The sequence below is a fragment of the Drosophila melanogaster genome, chromosome 3R (genome assembly GCF_000001215.4).
Source record: "Drosophila melanogaster chromosome 3R".
Taxonomy (NCBI): Eukaryota; Metazoa; Arthropoda; class Insecta; order Diptera; family Drosophilidae; genus Drosophila; species Drosophila melanogaster.
Genome location: NT_033777.3, coordinates 5,134,904 through 5,145,853, shown reverse-complemented (window position 1 = coordinate 5,145,853; position 10,950 = coordinate 5,134,904). Strand labels below are relative to the sequence as shown.

General features: G+C 43.2%; 1 protein-coding gene across 3 annotated transcripts, besides 1 other annotated feature; it reads left to right on the top strand.

The window, feature by feature from the left end:
• Positions 1 to 6,741: 6,741 nt before the first annotated feature.
• Positions 6,742 to 6,830: a mobile genetic element.
• Positions 6,831 to 6,864: 34 nt separating this feature from the next.
• Positions 6,865 to 8,797, top strand: CG12589 (uncharacterized protein). Of its 3 annotated transcripts, none has more exons than NM_001300239.1 (2): positions 6,865 to 8,240; positions 8,360 to 8,797. In NM_001300239.1, the coding sequence occupies exon 2, from the start codon at positions 8,377 to 8,379 to the stop codon at positions 8,665 to 8,667; it is 291 nt and encodes a 96-aa protein (NP_001287168.1). In that variant the 5' UTR covers positions 6,865 to 8,240; positions 8,360 to 8,376; the 3' UTR covers positions 8,668 to 8,797. The 3 variants fall into 3 exon arrangements, with proteins under 3 accessions (NP_001287168.1, NP_001287167.1, NP_652322.1); NM_001300238.1 differs by lacking the exon at positions 6,865 to 8,240 and adding an exon at positions 8,281 to 8,313; NM_144065.2 differs by lacking the exon at positions 6,865 to 8,240 and having other exon boundaries at positions 8,281 to 8,797.
• The last annotated feature ends 2,153 nt before the right edge of the window (positions 8,798 to 10,950 follow it).

Sequence of the window (10,950 nt, the reverse complement as noted above, 5' to 3'; positions counted from 1 at the left end):
ACTTCTGGGCTGGGTCTGCAATAAATTCGGTTGAGCCACCTCCGGCACTCCATCCCGTAGGCAGCTGATCCCCATCTCGTCCTGCCCTGGATCCTGACTGGCGATGCTTGAATATTATGGCCATTTGTGGCAGGGCCAGGCACTTAGTGAGTTGTGGCCAAGTGGCGAGCGTGGAGCTGCTAAATCATACATACCGCAGATGAACGAACAGTCAGTTACATGCAACATGTGTAGCCATAAAGGTGAAACCATAACACACATGAAATATATGAAACATATAAAACATATATAAAACATATAGTACAATGTGCCTGGAACCGTGTTGTTACCGCTCGTGTTTAAAGCCTTGGTTATGCCCACTTTGCTCGGGCTTTTGTTTTTAATGAGCCGATTATCAATGGCAACCCCATCAAATTATCGAGGACTCCATTGCGTGGCTTGCGTATGAGTCCACAAATTCAGGGAAATCCGTTCGAATGCCCCACAGAGAGTCGGAATTCAAAGGCTTTCAATGCGCCTGTTTGAATGTCCCACTTGAATAGTTGGCACTAATTATATGCCCACCACTGACGCTGGAGGAGCAATGGGATGGGAATCCCTTCCTTAAGGGCAAAGCCAAATGTTCAGTTGGCCCAGTTTGGACCCAAAGGTGCAGATAGAGGAGAACGAGTTGGGAAAGTGGGAATAAATGTCGCGGCTTGCGCACTTGTAAATTAATATTAATACATTTTTTACATATATATGCTCCCCCGCGAATATGTGCGGATTAAATAAATAAATTACAAATCGGGTCAATTGCAATTAATTATATTTGAAATTGCTTTAGTTTTGATTTCGCTGGCCATAACTATTTACATAGCCAGCGAACCAATTCCCACTCTCCTTGAATTCTAGCTGCACTGCGGTGGCTTGTCCAGCTGAAAATTTGCATAAATAAATTATAAACAACAACACGAGAATTGTCCATTATAAATAACGCGAATTGTCCACGCGATGCGCAGAGGGCCAAAGGCGAGCCAGGACAATTTGCATATATGTTTTTATAAACACATGTAGCCCATGTGTATGTTAAATATGTTTACCTACTTCGGATCCGATGGTCGATGGTCGATGGCCTCTCCTGTTTGCCGCCGCATAAATAGCGGGCAAATTTGTCGTCCTGTCAGTGTCTTTTTTTCGGCAGCTTCCAAATGATATATCGACGAGCAGGACAAATAGGCAGGACAAACAGGAGAAGCGCATTTGAATAAAATATTACACTGTTCAGCACGAATTTCGATACCTGCGATACCTGCCCTTTTCATTTTAAATAAAATTAAATAAAATGTTGATTTGTTTTTTTTTTAGGTTTTGCTAGAAGCGTATTACGAGTAATGTTGCCAAAGAGATTGAATAATAATCTCTTCTCTTTGCAGAATTTTGTTTCCTGGTGTCGATGTGTTTTTCGATTTTTGGTTTGTTTTTTTAAACGTTTACTGACTGCTCACTAACTGACATAGAACATTTATCAAAGAAAACTAACAAATAATATTTCTATTAATTTTAATAGCTGCAATAAATTTATTTATGCAAGTCATTTAAACAATTTTTGATGAAATGAGTCTGAACGTTTGTCGTTGCAATTTTTTATAAAGCTCGTGTTGGAAATTCCGTAAGCCTTTCGAATTCGGAAGTACTTTCTTTGTTAATAATATTATTTGAAAAAAAAAAAATAATTTCAATAGCGCATTTAATATTTATGGTTTCAAAATATTAAAGTCATAATCAAACCAAAAACAGTAAAGTTAGCCTTTAAATGTTACCTTGCTTGCTATTACGCATAGAAATCCTTTATTGGCTGGAAATTTCAAATTTGAAATAATGAAAAAGTGCAAGGGCTAATTTCTAATTCTAATTTTAATTCTAATTCCTTAGGCGGTAGTTTTATGAATGTTCTTTTAATCCAGACGGCATATGAGGGTAGAAACTCCCGCTTCGTGTACAATTAGCAGGTGAAATAATTAACTGAAATGCCCCTGGGTTCAAAAGGGCGTCCACTTTGGCTGATAAGTCCTTCGGCGAATCGTCTTATTATCTTTTATTTGTTATGGAAATCGGGTTCTGACCCACTCAGCCCTGCGTCAATTTATTCGAATAACACACAATTTTCCCTCGAAACGGCTTCGATATGCGTGGCATTGGGTCAACAAGGGGCCGATAAAAATGCGGGAATGCTCGGAAATTAAAAGAAAATTAAACAATTAAATAAAGGAGGCGGAGAAATCATTATAATTGCATAAAGAACGGTTGAGTTCGCTGGAAAATACTGATTAAATATTGTATGAATAAAGGATTAAAACGGCGAGCGCGCGACACGGAGTGCAAGGAGCTGCACTAAGTGCTCCGATACGGCATTAATACGAGTATGAATCATAAATTACTGATTGCGTAACGAAAGTATCGTATTAATGAGACTCTTTGGTGAGACGCCAAAGAGCAAGTAGCTGACGAAAGAACTTTGGGGAGGGGCTGGTGCGTCAGTTATAGAATACTGAGCTAATACGACCATATTGCACTTCTTCTTAAATTTCACAAATTTAAATAGGCACATAATTCTCTTTCCCAAATAACCCTCCACCTCCAGAATTTTCTTTAATAAGGCTCTTAATAAAATGGAAAATTCTTCCCTATGCGTTGCATATTGGATAAGATTGAAAAGTCCGTAATAGAATATTTGGTGCGTTTGGCACACGTACTCCATCGCGGAGTATTCTTTCGCCCACTTTCCGGTGGTCCGTGCTCGGCGAACTCATTATCATTCTTCCCGGTCGCAGGAATCTCATTGTTTATGCCCAACCAATTTTCTTCGCCCATTAAGAATTTTCCCATTACTCATACGCAGCGTGCGCACATTTCCCATCCTCGCGTGCCGCCGCCCTTCCGGCGGGCGAAAATCAATGGGACTCGTTAGTGCAGCAGCTCTGCGCTTGCAGTTTCCGCTTCCCAGTTTCCTCGACTGCCTGACAGCCGCGCGTCTCCGCCATCAGCCGTCAACGAGCTCGCGAATTGCAAAAATGTTTTAATGCGCTTATTGACAGCCGCTGATAATGGCCAACCATTTTAAACACTTCAGCTTAAAGTCGCAACCCAAGACGCGTCCTGGTAGATAGGTGACTGAAGAGGCATTGTCCTCGCAGTTCAATCAGTCGTCCTGTGCACTTTGCACCTGTCTGCCTTCCCTTCGCCCAGTGGCCCTCAAGAACAGGCGGTCTTCGGCGGTGTTTGTTGGTTTGTTGGTTTGCTGGTTTGCTGGTTTGCTGGCGGTTTGTTCAGGACTTCAAGCGGACGTGACGACAGTTTCTCTTACTCGGGGCGATGATGATGATGTTTGTCCTGCCGGAAACCGAAGGGATTAATCTTTTAATAGGAACTCGATTTAAGTAACTGCGCGCTCAACGGATGTAATCATTGGGACACTTAAGCTGAAACAACTGTGCAGGTATATAACTGTCTAGACAGGGCTATAGGCGCTGCCTATTGTTTAAAATGCTGTCTTGGAGTTACATTGAAATGTCTTCAGATTGTGAAGCTCAGTTTTTCACAAAGTCACTCTTTAATTGAGGCTTAATTGACCACAAATTCCATGTTATTAATCGGGTTAATTGAGAACTATTTCCCAGTGAAGTGTGCACTTCAAAGTCCGTGGAAAGCCACAACTAATAACCCCGCATACTCGTATAGCAACCACACAGAAAAATCACTTTCTTTTCCGAGCTGCTTTTCCCAGAAACATAACAAGGTGAAGGGATGACAAGCTAGGGAATTGTTTCCAATGAACAGCAGGGCTCTTTTCAGAGAACTTGACTTACGAAGAAATAATTTCTATGCTCGGAATGTCACAATGCGTATAAAGGGAATTAAAATAACTAGTTCGATGCGGTCTGAAAAGTAATATGGTGCACTATTCAGTTAATGGAATATTGTGGGCTGTTAGGTAAAAACAAATTAATGGCTTGTAAAGAGGGGATCTAAATTGTGCTCCCTTCCTTACTATATTATAATTTTGAAATTTCTCTCTAATGACATATTAACTTAACCACAAAAGATGTAGCCCAATACAACTTTCGCTGGGCACTTCTTCTCCAACTATTGTGTGCCCCTTTTCAAAGCCGATTTGTGCTAGAGAGTATTTTTAGGTCGAACCCCTTGAAGGGAAGCACCCTCCACTTGCCTGATGTGCTCGGGAATTGTGCTAGTCCGCAAGTCGCACCACACTCGACATTAGCAGCATGTGACTCCATGTTGACAGTGGTTTTCATGTCGTGTATCTTTATGTCTATTTACTTGTACGGCCAAGTATCTTTGTATCTCGCCGTGCGGGCTGCTACGCTACGGCTACGGTTCAACAGTTTACTGCCGCTTCTGCTGCTTGACCCGCTAAGGCCAGATTACGTGATTTGTCCCGTGCCCGCCGGAAGCACATCCGTGCAGGAGCTCCGGGCGGACCGAGGGCCACCCTTTTGGGGTCGGATGGAGATGGATGCATCCACGCAGCGATAAGCGGAGCAAGATTTCAAAGGGCATACAAATTTAAATCACGTCACTTAGGACGGGCGATTGGAAGGGGGAACCAGGCTGGCGACATCACAAAGAAGCAGCTACAAGTCCGGACATAATGGGTGCCATGTAAATAGTTTGCCCCGACAGAGGCACACGGTTTTGCCCGATTTCCGGGTGCGGATTCGAGTCCGTGCACTCAGGAAAACGATTTGGAGGATTCCCATTTTAAGTTTGGAAAGCAAAAATGATAAAAAGCCTTTGGGACATTTAATAGAAAAGAGCACAACTGCTTAAAAAAGCATATACTCCTTTTGTGCGTTTTCACGTCTTTAACTAGATGGGCAGTTCGGATTCTTTGAAATTTTGATTACGAGTTATTAGCAGATCACACTGTTTCGTCACATCGTTCGCTTACTAAAACTGATTACACTGTAAAATTATTCGTATTCTTTTATTAAACCAAATTCATTTCCTTAAGTAAAATTTCGAGCAGTGTAAGTTTGGTTGGTTTGGGTAACAATAAGGTTTATGGCTCTGTACAGGGTACCACAAAACATTACCAATTATTATATTTCAGAGTAAATATTTGAGTATTGATAATAATATGAATAACATGAATTTTCCTTCGAGTGCGCCTTGCCTTGTGGCTGCATGTTGGTCCGTGTGAGTTTGTTAAGCTGCTTTTGAGGCAGGCACTCAGGCACAGGCCGACCACACACAGGAGCATCCGGAGTCCCGTGGTCCCATAGTCCCATAGTCCCGTAGTCCGGACTGCAGAGCCCATAGTCACAGGACGAATTCACGTGTGCGTTTGTCTCCGCTCCTTTGCGAGTGTGAGTGTGTGAGTGCGAGTACGAGTGTGTGTGTGTGTGTGTGTGGGTGCAGGACGACGGACATGTTGCTGAGGCGCGGCCAATGCTTGTTACGCTTTTGAGCCCCCGCCTGCGGTTGACAGAGCACGTTGAACCACCCACTCCGCTTGGTTCGAGCCGTGCACTTAGCCATCCGCCACCCACCACCAGCCACCCTCCGCCCATCGAGCCATCGTGAAAGCATCCAAACAGGCAGCTTTTCTGCGGCCTGATTCACATTAAAACGCAATTAAAGTTGCAGGCGTTAATTGTGCCGCCTGTGTTGCCTTTTTTTTAACCTTTTCAGCTTTTTGCCGTTCGCTGGTTGTCTTTTTGAGTTAGCTGCCGAAAATTAATTACTTTTGCCCTGTCAAAGTTTCCAAAGTCATTGGAAAGGGGGGAAGCGCAGATATTACGCGAGAAATATAAAATACTCGGCAACTATGAGTAGGTGTGTTCTGGAAATCTATTTACCTAATAAATTGTTGATCTTTGAGAGAGATTCATTTCAGAATTATGAATTATTTGTCCTGTATTCGTAAGCTAAAAACATGAATCCGATTATAAAGCCTTTTTTCTTATAAATCTTAAAACAATTCTACAGAACTTAAATATTCAGTGCCTTCATTCCGTGAAACGACACACATAAAAACATGGCTTTCCTAAATTTAAAATAGATTTTAATGGAAGTTCCACTGTTTGTTTGTAAATGGGAATGCTCGCATGTGAATGTCTCTTAATGAATCAAGTCCATGAATAAAGCCGCAAGTGGGGCTTTTTTCGACTTTTGCTGTGGCATAGCACTATGCGGTGGGCCGGAAGTAAGTGGGCGTGGCAGAAGTCGTTTGGTGCTAATGGGGAGCCGGACACACACAGATATGCACAGATATACAATGATATACAATCGTTCGCTGAGTTTTTCTCGTGCCGTTTCTTTAGCCAGATGTGTAGTAAAATCCTTTGGCTGGCAACTTTATCCTTCGGCGCGGATTCCCAGAAGCAGCTGTTGTTCTTCTTCCCCTTCACTGACGTTGCATTCTGAAAGCGCTGTTTATATCACAGCTTTTCTTATTCCTTTTCATTGTGCCGCCCGTTTTTCGCTTTTGCAACCGTCGGGTGGCTGGCTTAAGCGCCAGTTGCCGGCGACGTGCCGCTGAAATAATTAAGTTGCCAATCCCGGCAGGCTGAATATCAACAGACATCCAGAAAAAGCCAAGATAGAGATGCAACTGGCAATGGAAAGGGTTGCAGGCTTAAACTTAGGTTCATAGATTTTCAATTAGCCTGTCAGGATGAAAGCAGCAGGCGTGGATTTTGTTGTGCTCGATTTTTTTTTTATTTTTTTTTTCTCTTTTTATTTACAATCTGTCTTAAAAAAGTATGACAATAAGTAAATTTTATAATTAATCTTAATTTAACAGAGGCAGTAGTTATCCATTATCGATTTTTAAAATTTATTTAAAACGTTGTTTGGCAAATTGTTTAAAGTCAAAGGTGAGAGATGAGCCACTCCGTATTTGCAATCATCATCAGTGCTATTCCGCAAAGCTCGGACGGCCTTAAAATTGGGCTTTATCCTCGCCTTGGCAACATGTCGCATGCGTATTATCCAGAAATAGCCTCAAGTGCCTGCACCACAAATAGAAAACAAACAGCCAGCCTGCCCACACGCACACTCCCCAGCAAATAGACAGCTTGTCAAACTTTTCGGTTAGAAGGAAATGCGAAACATTCCTCGAATATTACGCATACGCACGGCTGGCGGCCACAACACCGCAACTAAGGCGTTTTCTGTGCATAAGATGTCGCCGGGCAAAGGAAAAGTGAAAACTGCTGCAATTTCCACCACCATTCCGCCCAGTTCACATTCTTTTGACAAGAGCCGTTGGCCTTGTCTCTCGACGAGATGCTTGATCATTAGCATCACAGTCGTAGTGGAGTCGCAGCAAATTGCTATGCTATGCAGTGCGCACTTGGCGAAATGCATTCATGATTTTAGACCATTTTTCCAAAGTGCTCAAATACCGTCAAATATCTTAGGATATCATTTAGATTTCTTTCGAACTTTACTTTAATTTCCGGTCATCCGCCAAATTTTCGGTCATCCGTAAAGTGAATGCCTGACATCCGAATATTTTTTTCCGTGTGGAACGTGCTGCCAATTTACGATTCAGACGGCGCTGCGCCGCCCGAAAAGGAACCCCAAACGATGCAACTGGGTCGGCCGGGTGCAATGCAACTCGTACTCGCACAAAGGAAACAAAGGCACTAAGTTGCGGCGACATGTAGCGCTTTAAGCTGTGGAGAGCGAGCGAGGCCAATGAATACCAAATGAATCGATAGTGCGAAATCGAACTCCGGGGGCAGCGTCAGCAGGGCTGGCATTTTTCTGCTCGGTCGAGCCAGGGTGCGGAAAAGCAATTTCGGTCTGAGCCACCTCAAGTAGCTGCCGCTTTCCCGCCTTTCCAGCCTTTCGTGCTTTCCACTAGGCCAAACGATTTGAAAATTTTACGAACGCACCACTGCGCATTGCTCACAACCAATCGAGGGCATTAGCTGGGCAAAAAATACAAGACATCTTAACCAAACACGGAGCAAATGTTCAATTTCCAAGTCAATCAACTAGAAAAAGTTGCACTCACTCGCTGCGGAAATCTTTTGCGTATAGGTTTCCGGCATGGAATGCTGGATTCTGGGCCCAAAGTTCTTGCAACTCGGAATTAAGCGATTAGATGGAAGTTTGCCACCCAGTTGGCACGCTTAAATTATTCCAAGTTTCCGCTTCTGTCGCCAGCAGATACGCACACTGAAAAAAACTGGGACTCCCACAACTATATAGAATAGGACATAGTATGTATTTGCTTGGCTCTACTTCCAACATGTGTTTAAAATTTTTCAAAAATATTTTGTTCAATTGACATATGTATGTATATTCATTACCAATATAACAATTTACCATTGCTGTGTAGCACACATCAGTTGCACAATGGACGCGCATTCCACAGCCGTCGCAGGCATAGATATGGAACTGGACTTCGGCGAGGACATGGATGAGCACGGAGAATTGGAGAAAGTGGGTCAGCCTGAGAATTTGGTAGCGATGGTGCTGCGCCTGCAGGCGAACCACGTGTGGATCCGGGAGCAGCTGACTCACCTACAGCGCCGCCTGGTGACCCTTCGGCTGGACAAGCAAAGAAGCTTATACGAGGGAAAGGAGCGGTTACAGCGACTCCTGCTGAGCTTGCAGGTGAAACACGGACGCCACTGGGCACTGTAGGGGAATCGATGGACGATGGAGCTCGGAATTCAGGTGACGAAAGTGTAAAAGTACAAGCGAACTATCTTGGTGAAAGATGATGTAATGATGTTCTCAACTTCGTATTAAATATAGTGGTTTTAGAAAGCTTAATCATAAAAGCCTCATTAATGTTAAATTAAGAACGAAAATTACTGAGAAATAGTTTCATAAAGTTTGCAAAGTAAACGATGGTTATGTCCAGTCTTTCTTTTGTATAAATATTATACCGTATATATTATATTGATTTCAGACATAAGTTTAATACGCAGTGAAAAAGACTTTGCCGACCATATATATTTTACTATAAAGTACATATTCTTGATCAGTAATAATATCCTAGTCGATAGAGTCATGTTCATATGGCATGAATCTTTCCCACAACTTCTATTTTTGCTGCTGGTGGTAAATAAGGCTAAGTTGGACCATAATATCACAAGCAGCCACAGGAATAATCGAAAAGTGAAATCATATAGTTTTGATTCGTTACACACTAGTATTTTAACAAATATTTAATTACTGCAAAGGCTTGGCTTATTAAGAGTATTAAGAAGTTTTACACGGCACTTCCACGAGTCCTTTCAATTATCCAACCTGATGACAGCCTGATGACAGTCCCAGCCGAACAGGAAGGCCAGATTTGTGGCCCACACAATCATAATTGTTGAACAGACTTGTGCGTTCGGATGTAAACCAAGTGCCGTACTTAGGCACTTAATTCATGCGACTAACACACGCCACACAATGCACATTGCCCGACAACAAATAGCCCAAAACCCTGGTGACATGGCAATCAAAGTTCGCCTTGCAGTGCGCCGCTCTGCGTAACTCAATTAACCAGACACCAAGCAGCGGAGGTCGAGTGCATCACTTAACTCGAGATTAACCCTTGACTGCCGCTGTCCGCGTCCTGTCCCCTCCAATGACGTGCGGCGCCTGGGATGGAACCTACTCGCTCCTCGTCGCATCAGCCACTTACACGGGCCCATTGCTGTTTAGCAACTATTTATGGAGACAAGTAGTTGCCACTTGCCACCTACATGCTCTACAGTACACAGAGAGAAACTGGGATCGATAGCAGCAGATGCCAACCTAAATGGAAAATCTTCGGCAGTTGTCTGTACAACTGTTTCCGAATTAATGACCACTATATGAGTGGTTTTTCCCAGTGTATCTACGACCGAACGGCAACTGCAACGGCCCACTGTCGCCGCATTGTAATGATATGCCTTCCGGCCTGCTGTTTCTGTTCTACACAGTTCTGTTCAGTTGAGTTCAGTTCTGTTATGTCCTAGCCTCGAGGGTCCTTGCCTGTGGATGACACCTAGCGTGTTATCATTAAACACTTGGAGTGTGAACCGAGCGGGGTCGAAAGGGGGAACTTGGACCCGGTCGGACAACTGACATCACTTGAGTGGACCATAAACGGCAACAAATGCAAATGCAAATGAAATTATTGCCGCCGCAGCTCCATTTCTCTGAATGACCAACGACCCCGACGCCGCGCCGGAAAACTGTTTGCATATGCAGGCGCACGCCCACAGATAGGCCACGCCCCGTTACAACGAAACCGCCCCCACCGCCCACCGGAAGCGCCCTTCAAACGGGCGGCACGAACCATAAAGCCATTGGCGACCGACTGCATTTCAGCGATATAAATATTTATATAAGTTAATCGGTTTATGGTGCACGAGTAATTGAATTTCGCGACGGCGCCAGGTAAATGCAACCAGGTAGCATGTAACTCGGACTCCCCATCCCTAAATCGGGTGTCACGCGGCTCGAACGATGTTGCCAAACGAAAACGGCAGGGGCCCTTTAAACTTGATTTCTTACTTTGTGCATCCGTTTCCGCACGGCCCATTTGAATATTTTGGGTCACGGATTTGGGGTATATGGGCTCAAGGCTCAGTTTAGTTCATCTTTGTAGTGTTCTTGCTCTGACTGCTCTTTGTTTGTTGTTCTGGAAAATAATATATTCAATACTCAACACAATTAAATATGGCCAACTGGTTCATTTAACATAAAATATTTTAAGCGCGCTTTTGATGCAGTGATCGATATACACGCAATGTTCTTACCCATTTAATTTTCTTTTCCGCAATTTTTGTAGAAAGAGTGTGGTATGCTTTTATACAAAGCATCAATCAATACAATCTCAATCTATTTCGTAATAGTTTTAATTGTTTTTAAAAAGGAATCTATCAGTAGATACTAATTGTGCTCTATATCATTTTAATCTTGAACTTTAAGCCTTTATCACTG

Bases quoted from the DNA above. Each gene is read 5' to 3' on its own strand.
- CG12589 (NM_001300239.1), top strand. From the start codon at position 8,377: ATGGACGCGCATTCCACAGCCGTCGCAGGCATAGATATGGAACTGGAC.